Source organism: Cervus elaphus, chromosome 12, assembly GCF_910594005.1.
Source record: "Cervus elaphus chromosome 12, mCerEla1.1, whole genome shotgun sequence".
NCBI lineage: Eukaryota > Metazoa > Chordata > Mammalia > Artiodactyla > Cervidae > Cervus > Cervus elaphus.
This window is the reverse complement of record NC_057826.1, coordinates 49,473,464-49,486,452: the sequence shown is the minus strand read 5'-3', so window position 1 is coordinate 49,486,452 and position 12,989 is coordinate 49,473,464. Positions and strand designations below refer to the sequence as shown.

General features: G+C 37.7%; 1 protein-coding gene across 1 annotated transcript in view; it reads left to right on the top strand.

The window, feature by feature from the left end:
* ADAM10 (ADAM metallopeptidase domain 10) overlaps positions 1-12,989 on the top strand; it is a 139,613-nt gene that overhangs the window by 52,321 nt on the left and 74,303 nt on the right. The window contains exon 3 of the mRNA XM_043921216.1: positions 12,340-12,458. Within this exon, the coding sequence (XP_043777151.1) occupies positions 12,340-12,458 (119 nt within the window). The remainder of the gene's footprint in view (positions 1-12,339; positions 12,459-12,989) is intronic.

Below are 12,989 nucleotides of genomic sequence, written 5' to 3'. Positions count from 1 at the left end.
AGGGGGGCAGAGGGTGGTGGCTTCTTTAAGATAATTTGAAAAAGGACTTTTCTGTTTCAAAAAGTGTGCTATTTGACTCACAGTAATATTTGCTGTGATTAATACTGGCAACATGTCTTACAAAAATAATTTGAATGCAGACTCTTTCAAGCATTTTTATGAAGAAGAATGTGAATGTTACAGGGATAGAATACCTAGAAACGTCTATTTTCTAAAGAAGGCCTGTTAAGTCCTGTTTTATTTCTAGGGGTCATTCTCCAGGCCTGTGACAAACCTGTCCTGTTTAGACACAGTAGACCTCTCTGGGACTGCCAGATCACTCAAACATACTTGGAAGCAAAGCTTTTGCTCTCAGATTTCTTTCCCCAGTTAACAATGTACTTCATTAGCTGAGGCTTTTTTGTCCTATTAGGTTGGTACAAAAGTAATTGCGGTTTTGGACCATGAATTTTAAATCATTATAACTAGGCTCAAACACATCTTTATTAATCAAAATAGGAACCATTACAATCAACATATTTTTGCCAATGAGAAGTAAGTTTGTTTATTCCTGTAGTGTAAAAATCTGTGTCTTGGGATTTGACAATCTCTTGGAAAGCATTTTCTGCTTTCTGCTGGTTGTGGAAGCGTTTTCCCTGCAAAAGTTGTCAAGATGCTTGAAGAAGTGGTAGTGAATTGGTGAGAGGTCAGGTGAATATGGTGGATGAGGCAAAACTTTGTAGCCCAATTTGTTCAACTTTTGAAATGTTGGTGTGCGACATGTTGGTCAGGCATTGTTGTTGGGAAGAATTGGGCCCTTTCTATTGACCAATGCCGGCTGCAGGTGTTGCAGTTTTTGGTGCATCTCATCGACTTGCTGAGCATATTTCTCAGATGCAATGGTTTCATCAGGATTCAGAAAGCTGTAATGGATCAGACTGGCAGCAGATCACCAGAGACCATGACCTTTTTTGGTGCAAGTTTAGCTTTGAGAAGTGCTTAGGAAGTTTTGCTTGGTCCAGCTACTGAGCTGGTCATCACTGGTTGTTGTAAACGATCCACTTTTCATTGCATATCACAGTCTAATCAAGAAATGGTTTGTCATTGTTGTGTAGAATAAGAGATGACAACACTTCAAAACTTTCTTGAGTTGCAGTCAGCTCATGAGGCACCCAGTAACCTAGCCTTTTCACCTTTCCAGTTTGCTTCAAATGCCAAATGACCATAGGATGGTTGATGTTGAGTTCTTCGGCAGTTTGCCATGTAGTTGTAAGAGGATCACCTTCAGTGATGGCTCTCAGTTGGTGCTCGTCAACTTCTGATGGCTGGCCACTATGTTCTTCATCTTTGAGGCTCTAGTCTTTGCAAAACTTCTTGAATCATCACTGCACTGTACATTCATTAGCAGTTCCTGGGTCAAACGCATTGTTGATGATGCGTGAGTTGTCTCTGCTGTTTTACAACCCATTTTGTACTGGATTAAAAAAAATAGCTCAAATTTGCTTTTTGTTTAATGTCATTTCTGTAATCTAAAATAAACAGCAAAAAGTAAGTCATTAGCAGAAAAACATGAAGTGAGAAATGCCATTAAAATGATGTATAACATAACCACATTTATTTAAGAATATATTCCAATATCAAATGGCAGAGTTTCACAATGATGCAAAATTGCAATTTTGCACCAGCCCTAATACCATGACCAGTTCGAGGGATGCATCTTTAGCTATTGCTGGTTTCTTCTGAGAGTCAGAGCCATATACTATCTTTAGCCTATAATAATGTGAGGGAAAAGACAACTTCTTTTTACTCTATAATCTTAAGTGTTCTAATCTATAGAATCTATAGAATACCTCATTAGTATAGAAGGTATATGATCTAGAAACTTACAGAATCATATACTAACATAATTTATTTTGTTGTCCATACCGAAGGTGGGTCTCCTACCTCTAGTACTGCTTAGATTCAGAGTGCTTTTTTAAAGCCTAAGAGGGGAAAACCAGCTTTTATTACCACATGGTACAACTGCATTTTCAAAGCATAAAAGTTTCAAAGCCAGAGATTTGGAAAATCCATTTCATGTATTTTTTCAAACGACTGTCATTTGTTAGCTGATAATTTCACTCCGTTCTTTATAACTTTACTATATGGCACTACAGAAAGAATGATAATAGAACTACTGTAATCAGGATGAGATACAAAATACTATTGATCCATACAGTGAACATAGTGGTTAAATCTAAGAGTAGGAAAACATCCACAGTGCAAATAATGTTCCTTAAACAGAGCATCTTCCACCTCAGAGGAAATCTAAAATTTATCTTTGGTGGCAGTGCACTGTAATAACAAAAAAAGAACTAAACTTACTGAAAGAAGCATAGTAAAAGGGGACAGAGTTTAGCCTTAGTCTTAAGAGTATCTCAGGCATTAATAATCAAAGGGTACTTTGTATGGTGGTGTAAAGTAAAATTTTCAGTAAAATTCAAATAAGGTTATATATTTCACTTCTATATCTTACTTGAATTTGTTCAAATTTTAAAAGGTAACGTGTTGGCGAAGACTGGTAATATTACATACATTAAGACCACTACAGTACTCAGCAAATATTAAGTTGACTGCTTCCATCACATGCTTGAGAGGCATTTGTGATATGATCAAAAGCAAGATGCAGCAACCAAATACTAGAGCTCTAGTCCTAATTCTAGTCTTGTGACCTGAGTCTCATAAAACCATTCATCATGCTTCACTTGCAATGTTACTGTGAGGATGAGGTGCAGTAATATGTGTGAAAGGGCTCTGAAACTATTTAATTTTTGTTGCTTAATCACGAAGTTGTGTCTGATTCTTTGTGACCCCATGTGTAGCCTGCCAGACTCTTCTGTCCATGGGGTTTTCCAGGCAAGAATACTTTAGTGGGTTGCCATTTCTTTGTCCAGGGGATTTTCCCAACCCAGGAATTGAACCCGTGTCTCCTGCATTGACAGTTGGATTCTTTACCACTGAGCCACCAGGGAAGCCCTAAAACCTACATTAATTTGAGAAGAATGTTATAATCTCATCGTTATCACAATACTGCTATCTCAACCAGTAGTATCTCAACCAATATTCTAGGGGCTTTTACTACTGGAATGGATATCTTTGCCCACACAATTTTATTTATACCTTAGCTTTGGGGAATACATGATTTTTAAAATTTTATTTTTATGTTGGCAAAATAACATGTAACTTAGGATTTTGACCATTTTTAATGGTTACAATTCAGTGGCGTTAGGTACATTTAAAGTGTTGTCAAACTATCACTGCTGTTCATTTCCAGAGCTTTTTGATTATACCAAACAGAAACTGTGTACCCATTAAACAATAACTCTGTATTCTGTCCTCCTACCAGCCCTTGGTAACTTTTATTCTACTTTCTGTCTCTAGGAATTTGCCTGTTTTAGGTACTGCATACCTGGGGTCATACGATACATGACCTTCTGCATCTGGCTCGTTTCACCTAGCATAGTGTTTCCAGGGTTCATCCGTGTTGTGTCATGTATCAGAGTTCCATTCCTTTTTAAAGTTAAGTGACCTGCTGCATGCTTACACTGCACACACACATGTCTTAAAATCCATATGTGGTGGACATCAGGGTTGTTTCCGCCTTTTGGCTGTTAGGAATAACGCCGTAAACATTGGTGTACACGAGTCCCTGACCTCCAGTCCTTAGGGTGTATACCTAGAAGTAGAATTTCTGGATAATACAGTAATTCTCTGCTTAACTTTTGGAGGAACCACCAAACTTTTCCCAAAATGCAGCGATTTTTTTTTTTAAGGCAGTGTTCACTGTAATTTTTCTTTTCTTTGAGCCAAAAGTTTAAGCTCCTGCTTATAATGGTTTTAAGGTATAACAGTTTTGCTAAATAATAAACAAATCCTGAATGACAAACATATTAAGCCCATGGACTTTTATTGTTTAGTCTATTTAACAAAGATGCTCTTTTAGAAGTACTATTTATATAGTAAATTAAAAGTACATAAATGAATAGAAATGAATGATTTTCAAATCATTATGATCCTTTAAAAAATAATGTGTGTATTTATACTTGTATATATGATCAAGGATTTCCTGTCTTGTTAGTTGATGAAAGCAATTTTATGAAAAGGATGTGGAGTAAGAATTCAGGCAGGATTCCTATTTGTTTAGGATTGTTTTTTTAACTGTGGAATTCCCATTTAGAAGATCTTTGGCTTTGTTGATTGCTTGCTGCAGTGGATTAAAACCTTAAGGTTCTAAGGATGTCTTTCCTAGCCTACAGTCATTGTCACAGCACTTGGGAAGCCCTAGGAGATTTTTTGTGAGAGTTTTAGGCAAATAGAAGTGAGTGCAGCCCCAAAATAACAGATTGCCAATATTGACGGGAAATTAAAGAAAAAAAGATTATAGTGTTCAAAAAAGGTGGCATTATTATGAAGCTAATGAATAAAACCCAACTGTTGACCCCTATTCACTTGAAAAATGATTGATTTTTTTTCTTTAAAATCATCTGTATTGAGGTATAATTTACATTACATTCATTTCAAGTGTATAGTTTCAGTTCAGTTCAGTTCAGTCACTCATTTGTGTGTGACTCTTTGCGACCCCATGGACTGCAACACACCAGGTTTCCCTGTCCAGCACCAACTCCTGGAGCTTGCTCAGACTCATGTCCATCGAGTCGGTGATGCCATCCAACCATCTCATCCTCTGTCGTCCCCTTCTCCTCCTGCCTTCAATCTTTCCTAGCATCAGGGTCTTTTCCAGTGAGACAGTTCTTCCCATCAGGTGGCCAGAGTATTGGAGTTTCAGCTTCAGCATCAGTCCTTCCAATGAATACTCAGGACTGATCTCCTTTAGGATGGACTGGTTGGATCTCCTTGCAATCCAAGGGGTCTCAGGAGTCTTCTCCAACAACCACAACTCAAAAGCATCAATTCTTTGGTGCTCAGCTTTCTTTATTGTTCAACTCTCACATCCATACATGACTACTAGAAATACCATTGCTTTGACTAGACTGACCTTTATTGGCAAAGTAATGTCACTGCTTTTTAATATGTTGTCTAGGTTGGTCATAGCTTTTTTTCCAAGGAGAAAGCGTCTTAATTTCATGGCTGCAGTGATTTTGGAGTCCCCCAAAATGAAGTCTCACTGTTTCCACCATTCCCCATCTATTTGCCATGAAGTGATGGGACCGGATGCCATAATCTTTGTTTTTGAATGTTGAGTTTTACACCAGCTTTTTCACTCTCCTCATTCACTTTCATCAAGAGGCTCTTTAGTTCCTCTTTGCTTTCTGCCATTAGGGTTGTGTCATCTGCATGTCTGAGGTATTGATATTTCTCCTGGCAATCTTTATTCCAGCTTGTGCTTCATCCAGCCCGGCATTTCACATGATGTACTCTGCATAAACGTTAAATAAGCAGGGTGACAATATACAGCCTTGACATACTCCTTTCCCAATTTTAATCCAGTCCGATGTTCCATGTCTGGTTCTGTTGTTGCTTCTTGACCTGTATACAGAGTTCTCAGGAGTCAGGTAAGATGGTCTGGTATTCCCGTCTCTTTAAGAATTTTCCACATTTTGTTGTGATCTACACAGTCAAAAGCTTTGTGTAGTCTGTGAAGCAGAAGTAGGTGTTTTTCTGGAATTCTCTTGCTTTTTCTATCATCCAACGGATGTTGGCAATTTGATCTCAGGTTCCCCTGCCTTTTCTAAATCCAGCTTGAACATATGAAAGTTTTCGGTTCATGTGCTGTTGAAGCCTAGCTTGGAGAATTTTGAGCATTACTTTGCTAGAGTGTGAGATGAGTGCAATTATGCGGTAGGTTGAGCATTCTTTGGCATTGCCTTCCTTTGGGATTGGAACGAAAACTGATTTTTCCAGTCCTGTGGCCACTGCTAAGTTTCCCAAATTTGCTGGCATATTGACTGCAGCATTTTCACAGCATCATCTTTTAAGATTTGAAATAGTTCAGCTGGAATTCCATCATCTCCACTAGCTTTGTTTGTAGTGATGCTTCCTAAGGCCCACTTGATTTAGCACGCCAGGATGTCTGGCTCTAGGTGAATGATCACACCATCGTGATTATCTGGGTGATTAAGATCTTTTTTGTATAGTTCTTCTGTGTATTCCTGCCACCTCTTCTTAATATCTTCTGCTTCTGTTAGGCCCATACTGTCTCTGTCCTTTATTGTATACTTCTATCATTTCAGGCAAATAGTTTAAGTTTTGACAAATGTATGTACTTGTGAACCGCCATTCAAATCAAGGTGTAGAACATTTCCATCAGAGCAAAAACATTCCTTCATTCCCATTTGCTCTTAGTATCTCTCCATCCCAGGTAATCACTGATCTGCTTTCTGACACTACAGATAGATTTTGCCTGTTAAATTACATGTATATGGAATTATACTATGTGCAGTCCTTTGTGTTATAAAAGTACCTATTTTTAGGAATTTAATCATTTTATTAAATGTATAATGCTGATATGCAGATGACACAACCTTACATATCTCAGATATATGGATGATACCACCCTTATGGCAGAAAGCAAATAAGAATTAAAGAACCTCTTGATGAAAGTGAAAGAGGAGAGTGAAAAAGTTGGCTTAAAGCTCAACATTCAAAAAATGAAGATCATGACATCTGTTGCCATCACTTCATGGCAAATAGATGGGAAACAATGGGAACAGTGACAGACTTTATTTTCTTGGGCTCCCAAATCACTGCGGATGGTGACTGCAGCCATGAAATTAAAGACGCTTCCTCCTTGGAAGAAAATCTATGACCAATCTAGACAGCATATTAAAAAGCAGAGACATTGCTGACAAAGGTCAGTCTAGTCAAAGCTATGGTTTTCCTAGCAGTCATGTTTGGATGTGAGAGTTTGGACCATAAAGAAAGCTGAGTGCCGAAGAATTGATGCTTTTGAGCTGTGTTGTTGGAGAAGACTCTTGAGAGTCCCTTGGACCACAAGGAGATCCAACCTGTTCGTAAAGGGGATCAGTCCTGAATATTCATTGGAAGGACTGATGCTGAAGCTGAAACTCCAATACTTTGGCCACCTGATGGGAAGAACTGACTCACTGGAAAAGACCCTGATGCTAGGAAAGATTGAAGGCAGGAGGAGAAGGGGACGACAGAGGATGAGATGGTTGGATGGCATCACCGACTCAATGGACATGGGTCTTGAAGCTCCAGGAGTTGATGATGGACAGGGAAGCCTGGCGTGCTGTAGTCCATGCAGTTGCAGAGAGTCGAACATGACTGAACAGCTGAACTGAACTGAATCATTTTATTGTTGAATAGTTTGCTACTATATGAATAAGCCACAGCTTTTTCTCTCTCTACTTGCTGATTGACATTAAGGTTATTTCCAGGTTTGGCTATTTTGAATAAAACTGCTTTGGACATTTGTGTCCAGTTGTTTGTGCAGACATACATTTTATATTTTCATTTCTCTTGGTGTAGAATTGTGGGTCATAGGGTTTTTGAATATTTAACTTTATAAATAACAGCCAATTTTCCAAAGTGTTCCATTTTTTACCTTCACCAGCAGTGTGTCAGAGTTTAAATTATTTCTTGTCCTACTAACATTTGAGCCCCTTTTTTGTGGGGAGGAGCAAGAATAGTGGAGTGGGTTGCCATTCCCTTCTCCAGGGGATCTTCCCGACCCACGGATTGAACCTAGGTCTCCCACATTGTAGGCAGACACTTTACCGTCTGAGCCACCAGGGAAGTCAAATATTTCTTTGAGCCCCTCTTTTTGGGGGGGGGGCAAGAATACTGGAGTGGGTTGCCATTCCCTTCTCCAGGGGATCTTCCTGACCCAGGGGTTGAACCCGGGCCTCCTGCATTGTAGGCAGACGCTTTACTGTCTGAGCCATCAGGGAAGTCAAAGCATCTGCCCGCAATGCGGGAGACCCAGGTTCAATCCCTGGGTCGGGAAGATACCCTGGAGAAGGAAATGGCAACCCACTCCAGTACACTTGCCTAGAAAATTCCATGGATGGAGGAGCCTGGTGGGCTACAGTCCTTGGGGTCGCAAAGAGCTGGACAAGACTGAGCGACTTCACTTTCATTTTCACTTTACTAACATTTGGAGGTTGGCTAATACTCCATGGCTGATTCATGTCAATGTATGACAAAACCCACTACAATATTGTAAAGTAATTAGCCTCCAACTAATAAAAATAAATGGGAAAAAAAAAACTTTGGTTCATATTCTTTAAGCAGAAATTATGTTATGTGCAGACTTTTATGGCAGTTATGAAAGTCAGTTAGTTGATTATGAAAGTTATGGCAGTTGATTTAATTCTAAAAGTTTACTAGTGATAGCTAATATGTTATCCTTTACATCTCCTTTGTGCCAAGTACCGTGTTGAGTTTATTTTTTCATAGATTATAATCCCTAATCCTTAAAATGGTTCCAGAAAATGGAATGTGTTATCTTTATTTAGTGGATAGGAATACTGGACTAGTAAATTTAGTCTTAAGATTTTGATTCTGAGTTTGATTCTAAAACCTGAGATTTCTTTGCTTAATTTTATTTTAGTATTTTGGTCTTTTCTTTTATAGAGGACAGTTAGAATGAGTATGATTTCAGCTATCATGGTCCTTTGTGTTTGGAGTCTCCAAACTGAACTGAGAAAGGTCTAAAAAGAACTAGAAGAAGTTGCCCCAGGGAAAAATAAAGGATTTGAAATGTTTTCTGTGTGTGTATGTATATATGTGTGTGTGTCTCTTTCTGTATGTGTCTGTAGGAAGGAGTATGCATACTTACTTTTCTGAGAGGAGATGTTAACTATGTAATTAGGTGACAATTTCATATGTATTTATCTGAATTGTGGATAAGAGGAGAAAATGGCAAAGCTGTGGAATTACTAGAGAGGAAAGACAGGTAGTGGTGAATAACAGTAATTGGGTCAAGAAGCTTGTTTTTATCTTCAAGCACGTTAGTTGCACTCAGAATGATCTTGTTTCACCATATAGGAATCAGCCTATAGGCATTTATTTTTTAATATATTCCTAGATAATTACCGATCATTTGTATGTGAGTTGTATCAGTGTTACGTTGAATTTTATTTTATTTTATTTTTTTTTATGTTGAATTTTAGATCAGAATTTTAATGAGAAAATTGGTCAGTTATTTCCCAAATAGACAGGTTTTGTGTAACAGTCCACATTTTGCAGATTTCCTTTATTTAAAAAAATAATTGTTTAAAATTGACAAACCATTAGCAAGACTCATTAAGAAACAAAGAGAGAAGAACCAAATTAACAAAATTAGAAATGAAAATGGAGAGATCACAACAGACAACACTGAAATACAAAGGATCATAAGAGACTACTACCAGCAGCTCTATGCCAATAAAATGGACAACTTGGATGAAATGGACAAATTCTTAGAAAAGTATAACTTTCCAAAACTGAACCAGGAAGAAATAGAAGATCTTAACAGACCCATCACAGGCAAGGAAATCGAAACTGTAATCAAAAATCTTCCAGCAAACAAAAGCCCAGGACCAGATGGCTTCACAGCTGAATTCTACCAAAAATTTAGAGAAGAGCTAACACCTACCTTACTCAAACTCTTCCAGAAAATTGCAGAAGAAGGTAAACTTCCAAACTCATTCTATGAGGCCACCATCACCCTAATTCCAAAACCTGACAAAGATGCCACAAAAAAAGAAAACTACAGGCCAATATCACTGATGAACATAGATGCAAAAATCCTTAACAAAATTCTAGCAAACAGAATCCAACAACATATTAAAAAAATCATACACCACGACCAAGTGGGCTTTATCCCAGGAATGCAAGGATTCTTCAATATCCGCAAATCAATCAATGTAATACACCACATTAACAAATTGAAAGATAAAAACCATATGATTATCTCAATAGATGCAGAGAAAGCCTTTGACAAAATTCAACACTCATTTATGATTAAAACTCTCCAAAAAGCAGGAATAGAAGGAACATACCTCAACATAATAAAAGCTATATATGACAAACCCACAGCAAGCATCACCCTCAATGGTGAAAAATTGAAAGCATTTCCCCTGAAATCAGGAACAAGACAAGGGTGCCCACTCTCACCACTAGTGTTCAACATAGTGTTGGAAGTTTTGGCCACAGCAATCAGAGCAGAAAAAGAAGTAAAAGGAATCCAGATAGGAAAAGAAGAAGTGAAACTCTCACTGTTTGCAGATGACATGATCCTCTATATAGAAAACCCTAAAGACTCTACCAGAAAATTACTAGAACTAATCAATGAATATAGTAAAGTTGCAGGATATAAAATTAACACACAGAAATCCCTTGCATTCCTATATACTAACAATGAAAAAACAGAAAGAGAAATTAAGGAAACAATACCATTCACCATTGCAACAAAAAGAATAAAATACTTAGGAGTATATCTACCTAAAGAAACAAAAGACCTATACATAGAAAACTATAAAACACTGATGAAAGAAATCAAAGAGGACACAAACAGATGGAGAAACATACCGTGTTCATGGATTGGAAGAATCAATATTGTCAAAATGGCTATTCTACCCAAAGCAATCTATAGATTCAATGCAATCCCTATCAAGCTACCAACGGTATTTTTCACAGAACTAGACCAAAGAATTTCACAATTTGTATGGAAATACAAAAAACCTCGAATAGCCAAAGTAATCTTGAAAAAGAAGAATGGAACTGGAGGAATCAACCTGCCTGACTTCAGACTCTACTACAAAGCCACAGTCATCAAGACAGTGTGGTACTGGCACAAAGACAGAAATATAGACCAATGGAACAGAATAGAAAGCCCAGAGATAAATCCACGAACCTATGGACACCTTATCTTTGACAAAGGAGGCAAGGATATACAATGGAAAAAAGACAACCTCTTTAACAAGTGGTGCTGGGAAAACTGGTCAACCACTTGCAAAAGAATGAAACTAGAACACTTTCTAACACCATACACAAAAATAAACTCAAAATGGATTAAAGATCTAAATGTAAGACCAGAAACTATAAAACTCCTAGAGGAGAACATAGGCAAAACACTCTCCGACATAAATCACAGCAAGATCCTCTATGACCCACCTCCCAGAATATTGGAAATAAAAGCAAAACTAAACAAATGGGATCTAATGAAACTTAAAAGCTTTTGCACTACAAAAGAAACTATAAGTAAGGTGAAAAGACAGCCGTCAGATTGGGAGAAAATAATAGCAAATGAAGAAACAGATAAAGGATTAATCTCAAAAATATACAAGCAACTCCTGCAGCTCAATTCCAGAAAAATAAATGACCCAATCAAAAAATGGGCCAGAGAACTAAACAGACATTTCTCCAAAGAAGACATACAGATGGCTAACAAACACATGAAAAGGTGCTCAACATCACTCATTATTAGAGAAATGCAAATCAAAACCACAATGAGGTACCATTACACACCAGTCAGGATGGCTGCTATCCAAAAGTCTACAAGCAATAAATGCTGGAGAGGCTGTGGAGAAAAGGGAACCCTCTTACACTGTTGGTGGGAATGCAAACTAGTACAGCCACTATGGAAAACAGTGTGGAGATTCCTTAAAAAACTGGAAATAGAACTGCCATATGACCCAGCAATACCACTTCTGGGCATACACACTGAGGAAACCAGATCTGAAAGAGACACATGCACCCCAATGTTCATCGCAGCACTGTTTATAATAGCCAGGACATGGAAGCAACCTAGATGCCCATCAGCAGATGAATGGATAAGGAAGCTGTGGTACATATACACCATGGAATTTTACTCAGCCGTCAAAAAGAATTCATTTGAACCAGTCCTAATGAGATGGATGAAACTGGAGCCCCTTATACAGAGTGAAGTAAGCCAGAAAGATAAAGAACATTACAGCATACTAACGCATATATATGGAATTTAGAAAGATGGTAACGATAACCCTATATGCAAAACAGAAAAAGAGACACAGAAATACAGAACAGACTTTTGAACTCTGTGGGAGAAGGTGAGGGTGGGATGTTTCAAAAGAACAGCATGTATACTATCTATGGTGAAACAGATCCCCAGCCCAGGTGGGATGCATGAGACAAGTGCTCCAGCCTGGTGCACTGGGAAGACCCAGAGGAATCGGGTGGAGAGGGAGATGGGAGGGGGGATCGGGATGGGGAATAAGTGTAAATCTATGGCTGATTCATATCAATGTATGACAAAACCCACTGAAATGTTGTGAAGTAATTAGCCTCCAACTAATAAAAAAATTAAAAAAAAAAAAATAATTGTTTAAATTTGGATCCTTTTAATTTCATTTTTTTCCTTTCCCACCCTGTTTGCAGACATTTCAACCTACGAATGAAGAGGGATACTTCCCTTTTCAGTGAGGAATTTAGGGTGGAAACATCAAATGCAGTACTTGATTATGATACTTCTCATATTTACACTGGACATATTTATGGTAAGTTGAACCTTAAAGAACTCTGATTTTTTTCTACACTAGAAAATTTGTGTTTTTTGAAGTGTAGGCAAATATTTCAGAAAGATGGTGTAAATCCTGGGCAGATTTGACTGTATCATGAAGAACAGTGGTCTTTGAAGGATGAAGTAATTCTTGGATCAACTTTTACATATATATTTAGTATCGAATTATGTAGTGCCTGACTTTTAAAAGGTATGAAGTTTTGATTCTTTGATTACCTCCAGACTGCTACATATTTTTAAAAAGTTTAATGATTTGTATAATTTTTCTGTTTTTCCATGAAAGAAATTAACAGTAACTTAACTGTGTTTTATAAGAGAAGTCTACAATGAAACTGTAAAATGATCTTAACAGCCAAAAATAATGTGCAAAGTCTTTCATAGGAAAGTCCTCTGAAGGCCTTCCTTCCTCAGAACCTATTTGCTTTTTGTTCACAATGCTAACAACTTTCTCTTACTACACCAGATTTAAAAAGATATTAGGGAGATGAGGGCACACTTACTAGTTCAA